General features: G+C 42.3%; 1 protein-coding gene across 12 annotated transcripts in view; it reads left to right on the top strand.

The window, feature by feature from the left end:
• The window catches only part of LOC310899811 (uncharacterized protein), a 117,404-nt gene that overhangs the window by 80,257 nt on the left and 21,055 nt on the right, over positions 1 to 16,092 (top strand). For 6 of the 12 annotated variants that reach the window (XR_014584679.1, XM_083836726.1, XM_083836727.1 and 3 more), the window contains 2 exons: positions 5,243 to 5,365; positions 12,777 to 12,876. Coding sequence is in view for 5 of the 12 variants with exons in the window: in XM_083836726.1 (XP_083692852.1) it covers positions 5,316 to 5,365; positions 12,777 to 12,876 (150 nt within the window). In the remaining 7 variants the exon portion in view is untranslated. Of the gene's footprint in view, positions 1 to 5,242; positions 5,366 to 12,776; positions 13,992 to 15,956; positions 16,026 to 16,092 lie in introns of all 12 variants that reach the window. The other 6 variants (XR_014584680.1, XR_014584681.1, XR_014584682.1 and 3 more) reach the window with 2 other exon arrangements.

Raw genomic sequence — 16,092 nt, 5'->3', positions numbered from 1 at the left:
TAAGTGAATAATGAGGTGTCCTGAATGATGACTTCTCTGACTGTATCCATGGAAAATCAAAAGTGCATTTGTACTCCTGTAGTTTTTGCTCTGTTGGGCATCTTGGGCTTGTCATTGCCTATATGGATATTGGCAATATATTTTGTCAAGCAGAAACTTGAAATAGTATTAACGAAGGCTACTGGATAAAATGGAGGGACTTTTGCTCTTCAGTACTGTATCTGTATTATAAAGGGTAAAACATGAGAATATTAGAAATCGTGTTATGGCCCTGAGGAGATGTCTGGGCCGTACTGCTTCAGCCCAACCTCCCGTGACCTGCCCAGGCTCAGGCCCCCATGTCACCCTGCAGCCCTCAGCCCCGGCCGCAGCAGGACTGGGCTCCAGCTCCTCACAGCCTGGCCCTGCCCGGACATGGGCCTCAAAGAGTGGGCCCACGTGTGGGCCCATGTTCCAGCCCATCCCCATCCCTGGGGGGTGCCTGGTGCCCCCAGCTGCTCCGCTCCTGGCTGGGGTGGTGGGACCAGGCTGCAGGCCTGTGCTGCCTCAATAGGTTGTGAGGTGGTTTTCTGTTTCTTTGAGTTTAGAAGAAATACAGAAGAGCAACACTGAAGGTATTGTATGGTCTGTCCTGGTACAGAATGGAATTCTCAATTTCTTTGGGGACATATTGGACGTACATGCCATCTTCCACCTCGCCATAACAAGTGGCCAGACTTTGCAGTGGATGGTAGGAGGAAGTGTTCAAATGCATGTGGCTTGTGCGTGGCACGAAGGGCACCTCTGCTCACAGTCCACACGGCAGTGTAAGGACAGAGTAAGGGACAGGACAGAAAGGTGACAACACAAATGACTACTCAGTACCTTTATAAACATGTGGTGTCAGAGTGCACGCATGATTGTTTTATTTGACCACTTTATTAACTGCTTGTGCTTAGAGCTGAGACCAAGACCCAGGCCGGTGCCACGGTGAGGCATCAGGAGCCACCTCCCGTGGCTGGGCATGGAGTCAGCTCGCTGCAGGCTGCGGCGGGCACAGTGCCGCAGGAGTCCGCAGGAGCACGTCCTGTCCCCCGATCGTCCTTCTGAAGGGAAATTACCGGGGACGCCCAACACTGGGGCTGCTTGAAGCTGCGGCTGGAATTAATATTATCTCAATGCCAGCTTTCCACCTTGAGCAGAGCTGCACATAAGTAGAAGGCAAAGTGATTTTTATGTGTATGTGATATGATAATTAAACTTAGCACTTTCTCAGCATTTGCTATTCAAAACTGTAAAGGGAAGCTAAATGAATTGCCAAGGAGACATAGTGAAAATTAATGACGGGGATAGGACTCAGAAGAGCTGTTGACATCTGGGCTCAGTGCTCTGCAGAATATCCAGTCATTGGTTAAAATCTGTTAATATCACCATAGATGAGCATCCTCGGCTTTTTTCTGACAACTCCTCTGGCAGTTAGCTATGGTTTTGTGCCTTCATTTCAGGCCAGTGCCAAGCATGCTCTTCTCCTGTTTCCTGGGGAGAAGGCTGAGCTGAATTGGCAGGTGACTGCTGCGACTGTCTCACCCCCTTGCTCTGTTCCCAAGGGCCAGTGCCCACCACCAGCCATCAAGGTATGCAGTCAGGAGTGTGAGCCTCTCCAGCTTCCTATCAACACTGTGCTGCTTAGGGAGGATAAACGTTAACAACTGTGCCAGACAACATTCAAATTTGTAGCAAATAATGCCACTGTTGGTGATGGAAAACTTCATATATCTCATTCTGGACCACAACTGTATGAAAATGAGTCAAAAAGCACTGGTTCTCTGCAAGAACATCACTGAGATTTGATGAAATGACAGTTCTTTTAGAAAAAAGGGATTCTGATGTCTGCCTTAAGACACCATCTTATATAACAATTTATATTCACAGAAACATTACATGAAACCCTTAGACATCACAACTACACAAAGTATGGTTTGTCCGATGTTAAACCACCAGCAAGGACAAACTATTTTTAGAGCTGTCATATATTATTGCACCTGAGCTTTATTTGTCTTCTGATTAATAGAGGTTTTTCTTCAGAGAAGTTCACTTGAATTTTATACTCATTTACTAAGTCTTATGTTCCAATTCAATTTATTTTAAAGCAGATTCTTTGGGGAAAATTATAAAGCTAATTTGAATTGATTCTTTGGAGATTCGGGCTTAAATGAAGTGCCATAAAATTGGCAGTCAAAGTGAAAAAATAGAATTGAATGTTATACTTGTATTACTCAATGGACACAGGCACCTTGCTCTTTGCTGCTGAGGGTTTTGATGTTGTATATTTCAGACAATTTAAACACACATAAGAATGAAACTTCACTGAAGTTTTAGTTACTAAGGAATCCACAGAGTTTTCCTTGTTCAAATATATTTTATCAGATTACAAATTTATGGCTGACAAGATCACAAAGTTATTCATGCTCTCTTTCCATTTTTTCAAAACTAGTTCTATAAACTCTTAACGGTATTAATCCTAATTTTGAGGAAGTAAAATTAAGTCCTATATTTGTAGCACATCAGAAATATGGTACTTTAGTGTCTATTTGTCAGAGTAATGTTACTCACCAGGAATATTGTCTTACTCCATTTCCAAAATTACAGGCTAGTATTTGGTAAAAATACTGAGCTGTTTTGGCTGTTGAGCAGTTTAGAAAAGGTCTGAAGTTTGGGTGGCAAATGTGTGGCTTTTTCTGAAACCAATATCTTTTTTTGAGGTCTTAGGATCACATATTCCAGGGCATCTAAAATCACTAATCCTTTCATACAATTTAGGCCACCATGGTAATTCATTAACAAATGAGTCAAAATGTGGTCTTACAGGTTTTCTGTCAACAGGTTAGTTCGATTTTTTTAATTTTTCTTCTCCCCTAAAGCCTGTAGACATACCTAGAAAAATGGGGCCTTTTGTTTAATAAAATTTATGTTTCTCTGTTACTATTTGATGCATTTACAGCTTGGGAAATTCACAGAAATAATGGCTGAGGAGCTGGTTGTTCAATTTCCTGTCACATAAATTACTGGCTGGATGTTCATTACTCTATCCCAGCACTGTGCTTCCAACCTAATCAGAAGCAGAAGTGAGGATATGAAAAGACATGCTAGAGAAAGCTCCAGTCCATTCCATTATTTATTCTGTAGATGTGCTAAATTAGAAATGTACATTAGAAATGATTGTTATGTTGTATGAGTAAATACATTAAGAAATACGTAAATAAATAACAATAAATAAGTAAAAAGATTTGTTCCTTTTTTCCTTTTTTTTTTTTTAACGTGAAAACAATTTTACTGAAAGAAGCCTTCAGTCTCGTGATTATTTTCTCCTGTGCTCAGCTTTCCAAAAAGAATTAGACAGGAGCAGAGATGCTTATTGCTTTGGCCACCCATTGTAAGTGTTGGACACCTGAAATCAGACACAAAAGGTGATATTTAAATGTGGCAATGGAAATCCCCCAATGTTTCACACATGCTGAGTTGCTACAACCCTTAGTGATCTCAGTGGGAGCTGTGGCTGCTCAGCATTTTGAAAATCACGCTGTTTGAAGTGAGGTGCTTAGTGAAGGAAATAGATGTCTGACCGCCTTGATAGCGATCAAACGTACTCTGGAACTGGAGGGAGGGGGGGGGATGCGATGTTGCTCTTGTTTGCAGCACTGCTGAGCTGATGGAAACCCATGGACTGCTCCCCGAAACCACCCCTGGCTTTCTGAAAGTAGTTTGGCACCCGCTCTTCAGAAAATTTCTTCTGCCCCTTCTTACATAGGGAGAAAAAAAAAAAAAAGAGCAGAATTTGCCAGTGTGCTGCCAGCTACAAGCGTATCTAAGCTGCTGGGCTCAGGGCAGCGCCACGTGGTGCATTACCTCATTTGCAGGGCAGAATTTTGATAGACTGAACTGATCTCTGGATCCCTGGAAATCCTCCTCCATCTGTCATGATTACAAAAAGAATAACATTTGCTGGGCAGTACCTCAAAGACAGATCTATGTCCTGGTTTTATACCAATGGCTGAAAATCTCACCTTTCCCTCTATTAACAATGAAATTGTTTCTGAATTCCACATGCATTAAGAATGTAACACAGTGAAGAATAAAGAAAAAAATTAAGAGAAGTAAATTTTATCCAATTGTCTCTGCTTTGCATTTCTGCTTTTGCTCCACCACAAGCCAAAGTCTGTCCCCTCCACGCAGAGCAGCGCTTTAGGAGCTAGTGCCTACCTGAGATGTGACCCTGGGCCAGGGGCATCCCCCCGTCTTTGAAGTGAGCATGTGGAAAGACAGCAGCACTGTCCAGTCCTTAGGGCTTTGTCGTATTTATATGCTATAATATTAAGCTACATCAGATAACTTCTCTTCAATGTGTAAACTCAGCTGTCTGTTCAAGTTACCTCTTTTTGCCCAGTGATCTCTGATGAATTTTGTTTTTTCTTTGGAGATGTAAGATGGCTGGCAGTTTTGGTTGTTACCCAGTGGTCAATAACAATACAAAATGATATTTGCATGATATTTATTTATCTGTTGAAAATGTTAAAGGGTTGTTAAGAACCCCAGAAAGCTTTGGGAGATTATTAAATTATATATGGTAAAATACCTTGTTCTAAGGGCCAAGCTGATTACAGTAAAGGGCTATAGAAAGTACACAAATAGAAGGTAGGAAACTATATTTTTTAGAAATAAGCTGTATTACAGCAAGAACTTACTGGAAAAAAGTGTAAATAAATTGAGATTTAAATATTTTATATATAGATAGATGTTTAATATCAGTGGAATGTCCTTTCTGCTTAACTGTGCCTGAACCTCTTTCCTGATGTGAGTGCTGTCCCTCAAACAGGGGGTCTTGTATCTCACTTGTCATAGGATGAAAACCCATGGTTTTCTCAGTTTCTGTCTTCTAATCATTACTTTAAATAGACCCGACTTTATTTGGGTGTTTATTTGATCTTGTCACCAGAAACAGTAATATAGTAAAAGCAGTTCTGTTTATTAGCTGATGGAACTAAGCCCTAGGCAATACGAGCTCAAACAACAAAAGAGCTCACATACCTATTTAGCTTCATCCAATCCTATGCTTTACTACAAATTAAAATAGATAGGTTTTCTTTGTGAGTTAAGCAGCAGATGCAATTCACATTCTTTTAGACAGAACAATCATTTTCTTTAGAAAACTTTTTTGAAATGTTCTTTTAAAAGGTTCTGACATTTTTGTTCTCATCTCTTCTAGGGGCATGTGAAAGAAATACGGAGATTCAGGTGCAGGAAGAAAAAAAAGGAAGAAGCTGAGGAGAAACAAATAAATGGGAAATGGAAAAAAATCTAACACACCTTTTCAGAGGAAGCTGAGCAAGTACATATTGTTTATTTCAAACTACCTGTAGAAAGAGTAATGTAAATGAAAATACTTGCCATTATTTCAGGCTACCAATAAGCAGTCTTGCTGTAATTGCTTTTCTCCATGTACAGTGCTATGGTATCATACGTAAGTGCTCTAGAGATGACAATAGCTAGATAGGCTTTTGATAGTCAGTCATGTAGTATTCAAGGTGAGAAACAGTACAGTGGATAGAGGATTGCCCTTATTTGGGAACTGGGTGTACATCTCTATGGCGAAGTGGAGAGCGAAGCAGAGCGCGCTTTGCACAGCACTGTGTGTCCTTGCTCCATGCTATCCATGAGGAAAGTGGCAAGTCTGTCTGGGTGCTGCTGGCATGCAGGGTGCTAGCCAACAGTCATGGTGCCCCCGCCTTTGCAAATGTATTGACAACACATATTCTGTGCAGACAGTGCGTTTTTGCTGTCTGATGCTTTCCAGATATAATTACAATGGGACATCAATATCCAGTTCCAGCCACAGCTATCTTCACTCTTTTTTAATTATCTAGTGACCTTGGTGACTCCATTTATTTATTTTATTATTTTACCCATCTATCGGAAAAGTAAAATCTGAAAAATACATCTGAAGAGCCAGAAGATGTAGGAAAGAGATTTTTCACAAAAGCCAAATTTGTAAAATGACTACAGATAATTATCCATCACAGCATTTACAAAACAAAGACTTAAAAAGATGAAAATTAATACTTAAAGAATGTGCAAGTCTCAGAGTGAATCTTGTAGGCTGGTATACATAATACATGTAAAAGCATTGGTGTGTCATTAACAAATTCCTTTTTCCACAGCACATAGAAAGACCTTGGATTTGAGCTGCCCCCTTAATAGTCTGACTTGTTCTTTGCTTGTTGTCCATTTAAAACCCGTACATCTTCACTCCTCTGCATAGTTTTGGCTTTTAGAATTATGGTTTCATATTTTTTATTATTATTAATGATAATAAGCAGAAAACATTATCAATGGATTTTAAAATAACAGATCTTGTCCTACCTGACAATGAAGACATACATTTTTGAACACATACATTGATGTAGAAGTGTATTCCAAGATGCAGAATGTTTTTATATCCAGAAGTCTGTTCTCTGTCTTAAGGCTAGTACAAGTAGCTGAACAGGCTGATCTCCAAAGAAACCTGAGTCACTTCAATGGTTTTACAGTAAAAATAAGTTACTTACAGTTTCTTCTAATCTGATGCATCCTCTGAAAGGCTGAGAAGATGAAAGACATGATTCACTAGACTATGGTAAGTGCTCCAAGGAATGCGAAACTCAAAAAATAATGTTCCTGTAGCAGAATGCTAAGTGCTTTGTATCTGCTTTATTAGTAATAGTAGCATAATTACTAGATGGATTTCATTAGATATAATTATTAGATATAAAACTAGAACAATGAAGACATACCAGCATGCTTAATGTGCTCCATTCACAAAACTAGGTGTAAGCTGTGCTTATGCATGTTTGATAACTTTCCCTGCCTCCTGTAATTATAGTATGTGGAAGATCCATGGTGCCATCACTAACACAGGTGCCACTCCCCTTAAATTGCCTGGTCATTGCACCGTGTAATTGAGGGTAGAAATGGACCAAGATCGTTGTCTGCTTGGATATGTCAGCAAGGGATTATCTATAATGATTCTTTGCCCATTTATCTTTTGATAGAAGATTTTGTGTTACTTTCTTCAGCTCTCATGCGTGCCCACTCCACAGTCATGTTCACTGTGTGTCTCACTGGCATGTGTTGAAAACAGTCATTAGCACACAATGAAGAGGATCAAACAGGATGTTCGCAGCTGTCATTTCGCTGGATTATCTTTTGCTGTTCCCTCCCGTTCAGGCTAATTATATCTGTTGTCACCAGGCAGCTGGAGGACCATGTAACGGGGGCCAAATGAAAGAATCTCCTCATCAGACAGTACTTAGGGGTAGGAAACCCAAGGGAAATTAATACTGAGGACATGAAAAGAGCAAATAAGCAGAAAGAAGGAATACCAGAACTTTTTTTTCACAGCTGAGTGATGTTTGATAACTCTGGTGGAATTTGGCTTTTTGATGAAGCTAGTGCTTCATTCAGTGCAATCTCATTTAAAAATATCTACAGATTCAAAATGATATTCTGACTGTGTCATCTGGTCTGCCTCTGACATAGCAAGTATAGCTATGAGCAACTCCACGTGGCCACAGCATTGCAGCTGCAGGTGGGGAAGCCTGCGGCATTTCCTCAAGTTCCTGCTGAAATGGCCAAGAGGTTTTCCTGAGTGAGGGAAGTGGAGACCCTGTGATCGGACTATGTTCCCGACAGCATGGAGACATGCTGGGGGAGATTCGCTGTATCTGAAGGCCTGTCAAAAATACAACCAACGGCACACACAGTGATTCACAGCTAAGAGCCAGAGGCATACTGAATACACTTCAGCCAGTTATCTTTCTTCACCTTTGTTTTCTCTCAGATGTTTAAGGCAAAGACAAGGGTTCAAGTAAATCATACACGGCTTGGGATGTGTATAGGATATTACACTTGAAAAGTAAAAATGCTCACAGATACTTGCTGCCCTGAGAACTGAGAACTAGTTAGAAGCTGCTGCTCCTAAAGTCCAGCCATATACATTAGGAGAGCTAATGTGAAGTTTTAGTGTGTCAGTAGATAGTTAAGTACATGAGTATTTCATGGAGAAATGTGAGGTAAATATGCAAGACGTTTTTATTCAAATATGAATTCGCCTTAACTCAGGCATTGAATTCTGTGGATGAAGGGTTCAATATTTGATGCAGAGTGTATGTATCCACATGAATTGATGCTTCTCAGTTAGACAGTGGGTGTTTCTTTAAAATAAGTCCTCAATCTAACAAAGCTTAAATGAAGTCAGTGGCACACAGGATGTGCCGCAGGTAGGAGAGCAGTAACACAAGTGTGGCTTTGCATAACACATGCATTTTTTATATTATACTCTTCATCTCTTCAGATTTTGTCTGCAAGAGGAGTTTGGTGCAATCAGTCACAGTTCTTACAGGAAAACAGGGATTTGTTAATACTAATAATCCCCTTTAAGACAGAGCTCTGTACCTTTCCTCCCTCATCTCCCTCTCCTTGCCTGCCAAAATGTGAGTGAGTGTCAGCACAGGGACCTGTGAGGAGGCACTTTGGCATGAGCCTGGCAGGCACAGATGGCCGACAAGCTGCAGCCCCCAGTTCTTGCTGGCTGCACAGACGTGCTGGTCCTCTAACTGATCCTCGGCAGCCAGCGAGAGCGATGGTTTGCTCCAGACCTCAGCCCCCCCGGTTTCCTTGGGCTAACACCAACAGGCACGTTGCAGTTCTTCTCAGACAAATTCTCCGCTGCCCACTTCAGGCCTACAGCATCGCAGACACCATCATGGTTTCCTCCTCTTCCTATTCCATGAAAAGTCTCTCCCCCTTGTGCCCACTCCTCATTTTATAGGTGCTTGCCCAATACACAAAACATGGTTTGCTAGGCTGACACTCTGGGACTCCAGCTGGTGACAGTGCCTGCTCCTAAGGAGCCTGTGGTCAAAACCAGCAGGGCAGGCCCATGGCATGGGCCGTGCGGGTGCCCAGGCAGCGCAGACACCACCAGTCCAATGGTGTTCCCCCTGTGAGGAGAGGTGAGGGAGGCTGGAAAGGAAAAGCAATGGGCGAAGGAGCAGTAAAGGGGCTGTAAAATTAGGGGAGACGGGGGGAACGTGCACTGTGGTGAGGCATTGAATACAGGCAGTTGGTGGCTGGGAGGGGACCGGCTGGGGAAAAGGGCAGCAAGGATGGGGGAAGAATGTCCGTTCAGAGCACAGGGCACCTGAGCGCAGGGAAGGCCGCTGCTGCGGTGCCTGCAGCCACTCCCAGTGCCCCTCAGCTGCTGCCCCCATGGCCACATGGGCACCGTGGGGTCCCAGCGCTGAGCCTGGGGCCAGGGGTGGCCATGGGTTGGGCCTCCTCTGCACCCTTCCTCCTGGCACTATGTCCTGGCTCTGGCCTTTCCTGCAGGCAGCCCTTGAATCCCACTGAGCCAAGCTGTTTTCCTCTAATTAATTTCTAAAATCCCATTTGTTGTATGAGTCAAGCCTGGTTTACTCTTCCCCACAAAATGAGCAATGCTGTGTCCATCTTCCTCCTCACCATCTCTGGTTCCCTCTAGAATGAGAACTTGTCTTTGGTTTATCCAGCTCCTGTCTGTGTTCTCTGAAACTGCGGGGTTTCTGGGTAGACTGGCTTCCCACTGCCCTGCCCTGGTGAAAGCTGGTCTGAGGGTGGACCTATTCCAGGTGGACACTTCAGTGTGCAGTGGGGCTCCTCTAAAATTCATGACAACCCTGAGTACTTGCACCTAGACTGTGGCTAACACTGCAGTTGCTTTGACTATTTCATTGCATTTATTTTTTTCCCTATAGTTTTTTTTATTTTTTTCCACTCTGCTTGGTACTTCTCTTCCCGCATTATCCAGCCCTATGGTTTCCTTGCCTATGCTAGAGAAAGGAGAAATCCGTGACAATTGTACAACAACAGTGTCTCGCGACTATGACACAGTGGTAGACGGTTCAGACAGTACAATTATGTTGAAGGCGGTGGAATTGAGCCTTTTTTATTCCACAGCTGAGAACCCGACTTCTATTTTCAAAAGATTAATTCTTTTCAGGTTTACAGAAGTCAGCCAATGTCTACTCCTTGCTGTTGCTTTTTCTTGTCAAAGCACTTTACATTTCTGTGCTTACAACAATCTTTTTATTGGGAACAGTGAAAGAGTTTTATAAGAATGATGGTCTTGTCTGTGATGCTCAATCAATCTAATTTTCAAATCTCTTCAAAGTTTGCCAAGCAGCACGGCTTAAAAATCCACACTTCAGCTTCTCACAGCAAGTGTGAGATGTTGCCTGCGTTGCTGGGCAGTTGGAGCATTTGCTGTCCTCAGGCAACATCAATTTGTCTGTTACCGCAATGAGCCCATATTGCTTTCTGTGGTTTGATTCAGTTCCAGTGGCAAATTGTAAGATTTAGGCACTACTGAGAAAATATAGGTGGGAATTTCAAAAGTTCCTCCAGCACATACCAGCTCGGCTCTCCTTAAAACTCATGAGCACTTGTGCTCTAGGTCAGTCAGTAACAATGTCTGGCCACATAACACTTTATTATACCTCTGCTAAGGTATGTTAGGAGAGCCCAGCGGGCATACTTCTTATTTCTGAAGTGACTGCAAGCTGGTGAATAGATGTGATTCCCTCTGCTCTACTGAAAAGCCATGTGGGTAATGTCACCTGCAGACATACAGATGAATATTTACTCGATGCTGGTGAACTACTTACATCTACTGTATAATTTGTCTTGGTTATTTTTCTGACACTGACAGGAAGGCATTACAGTTCTTGGCCAAAGCACCTCAAACAATAATTCTGTGAATAAACTGAATATGGACAATGAACTCATCTGAGTGATTTGTGACCATACCTCCAGTCAGACTAATAGAAGTGCACATTGCTGCTATGTGGCCATTGCTCATGCATGTACATATCCTTCAGAGGTATTACCTTCTGGTTTTGAATTGAAAAAAAAAAAAAGTTTTTACATAAAATACATCAAAAGAAGCAATTTCTTACAGTATATGCAATGAAAATTAAAAAAAAAGATACTGAACAAGAAGTGTATGTATTTTAAAAAGACAAAAAATGAGTTGGTACCATGAAGCAGAATTCCAGAGTACTGAATTTCTAACAGATGATTTCTAAAATAAAGATTTCTCTGCATTTTTATACTATGAAATATAATCATATTGGTTACTATGTTTTAAGAGCTTCTATTCTCTGTTTCTTGTCACACCACAACAGAAAACTGAGACCATATCTTAATTCCCTTTTACTTTGCCAGTGTGTTTCCTTTTTAGGTTTTAGCATTTAGTAACATAGCTCTTTGCTTTTTTTATTGGTTTCCTGTCAATGTTGCTTTTAGGCTTTGATGTTTGAATATTTCAGTGTTTAGTTAGTAAATACTGTCAGGGCATACTTACTTGTATTTAAACATATTTCAATTGAAAGAATTAAAACAGAAAACACTTAAAACATGCCTGTTGATCTATGATTCTGTAAAACATCTTCTAACTCAATTGTATGCCAGATTTCAAAACACATTAAAGAATAGGGTAAGAGCTGATATATTCACTTATTATTGAAGTGATGTCTTAAGCATAAAACAAAAGGTGAAGTGATTGAATAGCTTGAAAAGCACAGAAAGATTTTCTCTTTATGTTTTAAATGGTCCTATGTGCTGAGTTGAAGTGAAGTGAAAGTCCCAGATCCTTCCCATTTGTGAAAATCGGACCAGAGAAGTTTAGCCTAAATACCTAGATGTGGATTTGGTTCTTAAATGCAGTCAGACGCCTTTGGCAGCTCAGCAGTAAAGCATTGAAGTTCAGTCAATGCACCAGAACGTGCCTTGGGGGAGCAGCCCTAATTAACGCTTTGGTGTCCTATGCCTTTTCTTTCCCATGATCGTGTGCCTGTCTTTTCCTTGGGAACAAGGCTGAGACTTGGTGCTTTGACTGCCCTTCGCCCCTTGGCAGCAGCACCATGGGTTGTGTGCCAGCAGCTGTGGGTCCCTGTGCCATGGGAGTGAAACCGGAGGCCACCATGAACCCCAGAAAAGCTCCCTGACACCTCGGTGCCACAGTGCAGTTGGAGGTTAGTGCCACCCCTTCACATTTCTTCTCCAAGCCCTGGAAAAAAGACCTCCTCCCTGCCCCAGGAAGGCCATCCATGAACTCCAATTTCTAATGCCACCTGTGAGTGCATACCATAAGAAAAGGCGCAGAAAAGAGATAGCCCAAGGCATGGCCTGACAGCAATGGCAGTGATACTGAACACAAGAAATGCAAACTGGACACCCTGTAGAAGCTGTGCCCCTACTTTTAGGGCTGAACAGACTGAAACAACTGTGGAGCCCTGTCTTGCAGTACCCATGTGCTAGCCCTCTACAGAAGATGCTAAGGAAACACACTGCTGTCTCTCCATCACTCAGCTGTAAAGTAGCCCCCTTCTTTATTTAGTTCCTTAGCCAAATGTGATTTTATCTGCTCTGATACGGTCCAAAATGTTATGTACAGGTAAAATACAAGCCTGAAGTCCACACCGTGACAGGATCACTTGCTTTTGTATACCTCCATGTGTTGCTTGGTGAAAGATGAGCAGAAAGATGAAAGCCCTTCCCTGTGCTTGTGTTTCTGAAGTGCTTCAAGCTCAGGTGATTTTGTAACTAGCAGTTTTAGAGTGACCGCAGTACACTTCTGTCAAGCGATATAAATCAGGTTTTGAATACCAACGTATACAGTCATGCATTGAACTGTTTCTGTTCAACTTTTCCTGTTGTTTCCATAGCTCCAGAAGTACTCTGAGCCATGATGTCAGCACCTCCTGCATACCGCGCTCCCCAGGCCAGTCCACTGAACTGGGAGGACCATGCGAGCCCCACACCCAGGTACAAGCTGCAGATACACCACCTCCTCCTCTCTTGCATGACTCTATCCATGGAAAGAAAACCAGGCAAGTAGGAGGCCAGACAGGGTTGTGTGGAGTTTCCACCAGGTCCCTGAACCAGTAACCCAGGGACCAGATGGCAGGGCGCACTGAATTACTCATGCCCACAACATAGAGGTTACTTATGCACTGAAGTGGCCTTAGGAGCCAACATTTGGAAACACATTTTTTTTGCTTGCATAAATAGTGAGCTTCTCACACCATTACTGTACTTTGTTGAAAGACACATGCCCTAAAATAACTTGGCAATAGCCCCCCATTTCCAAGGGAGGAGCTCTGGTCATTCCTCTCCTTGAACAGCCTCTAGCCCTCTTTTTCCTTCCTTGAATCTTCTTCACAGTTTAAATTATTTGTCAAAAATAGAAGAGTTATTTGCATGCAATATTATCCTGTGCTAGTTCTTCACATTAAAGGCCTAGCTGTGGGCTCATGGAAAAGTTCACGTGTGAAGGAGTGCTGGACTGGGCAATGCCCTGGGAACACTCCCTAAACAGCTTGTGCAGGTTGTTATATCTTGATTTTTTTTTATGTGGCTAAGATACTCAAGTTTGGAAAATAGCCACTGAGTGTGCAAAGTAGGTCACTTCATTAATGCAGTGATGTGCACAAGCTGACTGCAATAAAAGGGATCTTCATACCTGGCAGGAATTTATAGGCCAAATGCTTGATCTTCAGAAAACTAAGCAGATGAACGGTCTCTCTGGCTACCTTTAGACTTTCTTATCAGTTTGCAGTTGAGCCCATGCTTTCCCCACATCCCACTTCATCATTTCTGCATGTTTGGTTGTTCATTGCAGTACGTTTGGAAGCAGTTAAACCTGTGGTGGTGTGAAGAATCTGGCCAGCATGCAGGTTCCCAGCCCTGAAAGTGGTACAGGTGTCAGCAGCACCCAGCAGGCTTGACCCAGCTGATCCACACCTTCCAAATGTGCCTTCAGAGGCGACCAGAAACACCTGCCCTGCTTGTGAGATGTTAAATGTGTAAGGGTTCTCACTTAGATAGTGCTCTAAGGTCTGGGTAAGGTGACTGTGACCACCTCTGTTGTGAGGAGCTAGGTAGGCTGGTGATCTGGTCCTGTTCATGATGTCACATGCAGCAGGAATAAGAGCTGACTTCTAGCAAAGAGGCCTAAACATACTGCCAAATAATGTCTTGATTGTATTAGAATATGTAAAATAGTCAGGGTGTTCTCTAGACTCCTTGAACTGGGACAAAGCAAGAGATATTATTTATTTATTGGGGTTTTCTGCATACATCTAGCACTAGATTCCTCTAGGACTGGAACAGGTCGCTGCTATGTGTATGCTGCTGCTTGGGTGGCTTGTAAAGCCATGCTAAGTGAAGGCACTATGTTTTTAGCAATTTGGAAAAGCTGGATGAGATGGTGTAACCAAGGTTTTCAACTACATCTCTTGCAGTTGTGATGGGCTGCTTCTCTCCATGCTGAGTTTTGCCAAGCTGAGGATAGCTGAGCTGTCTGGGAGATGGGGGCTAGCCTGATGAAATGCTGCATGCAGCTGCTGCCAGAGACAAGCAGTGTGGCTGCCGTGGGCTGGGACCCTGTGGTCCACTGAGTCTCAGTATGAATCTTGATGACTTTTATAACTAGGAGAGATGTAACCTGTAGTGTTTCTGGGCAGAGCTGTGTGCAGGCTTACCTTCGTAATCTTGGGTTCTCATAACACCATGTATTTAAGGCTAATGCAGTAAGTGTGAGCAGTGAAGATCTTTCAGGTGACGCTTGCATAATGATTCCACTTTAAAAATAACGTATGGATTAGAAAGAAGATATTAGTTCAAACACTTCGCAGCTATTTGGGACTTGATATCATAATTTTTCTGGAATAAAAAGGGCTGTCTGTAATATTTTGGCAAACCTTGCCTTCCCTGTTCCTTGTTTCTCAGCTCTATTGTACCTCGTCATGCTTTTAGTCTAAGCTAAGAAGCCAATCAAAAGCCAGGTAAAGTAGACTGAAAGATCTCTGCTGATTTCAGAGGTCTCTGGAGCAGACTGTAATACTATTAATCCCTTAAAATAGGGACCCAATTTCAAAGATATGTATGCTGATAGAATAACTGTTTGCTCTGGGAAGTTACTCTACATCTCCATTTAAACTCTTCTCTTTCCATTCATGGATGAATCACAAGGCAATGCTACTGTGCTTTATAAGGAAGAGTGTGTAACAGGCAGTGATTGTCTCCTTATGCCCTCTTATGAGGACTTTATTTTCTATTAAATTCTGAGCAGTTCTGGATAGGTAAAAGCCTTGTGCTTCAGATTTACTTTTTTTTTTATACCACTTAAATTTTTCATCTATGCGAAGTCCTTGTTCCTCTCCAGTCCTTCCCGGTCATCTCCTGCCCTAAGCTGCTGCTTAGCATTTTAGTCAATGGGAGCTTCATTGGTGCAAGCATGCGAGGAATTGGCCTGAGAGCAAGTATGCTATGAGAGTTTCCTATTATTTCCTGAGAGAAGATAATAGCATCTATCAGAAAATGGAGGGAAGAAGGAACCAAGCATATACTGAGCAAAACAAGGAAAACAGATGAGTATGGGAGCAAGGACGGAGGATTTGTTAAACTTGCATTCAACTCAGTGGAAAGAAAATGGGGCCAAGACATGCAACATGTCTGCAATTAGCATACAGTGCTTTGGGACAGCCATTGCCAGTCTGCTATTTCCCATTTTGTTTAATTTTTAATTCAAATTGTGTACTAAAAATAGGGAGCGTTTTAGAGCTGAAAAGATGAGAGTGGCATAGGGAGAAAAAAAACAGAAATTGTGGGAGGAATGCTGCTGTAGCTGAAACAGCCCTGCTGGGATTTCTAGCTTTGTCTCAGTCAGTCACAGTTACAAAATGCACGCTTGCCTTATCTGGGCCATTGTAGCTGAGAGACCCCATGGTAGTCCCTCTGTAAAATAAATGATAAGCCTTAGCTAGTGGTGCTCAGCCTAACTCTGGCCCAATGCATATGAAAATTGGATAGTTCAATTGGTAGTTATATTTCTCTTTGAACAGCAGAAACATCGCTCAGCTGCAACTTCTGAGAGTGCATGAGAACCTGAAAGCATAAGTAAATCGCCACAGGTAGCATGGGCATATTTATGTGCTGCAGGAATGTTCCAAATGTGCTTCTGCATGTTTATAAGTTGTT

This window comes from Anser anser, assembly GCF_964211835.1.
Source record: "Anser anser genome assembly, chromosome: 5".
NCBI classification, from domain to species: domain Eukaryota; kingdom Metazoa; phylum Chordata; class Aves; order Anseriformes; family Anatidae; genus Anser; species Anser anser.
The sequence above is the reverse complement of the archived record's forward strand: the minus strand, read 5'-3'. Positions and strand labels throughout refer to the sequence as shown.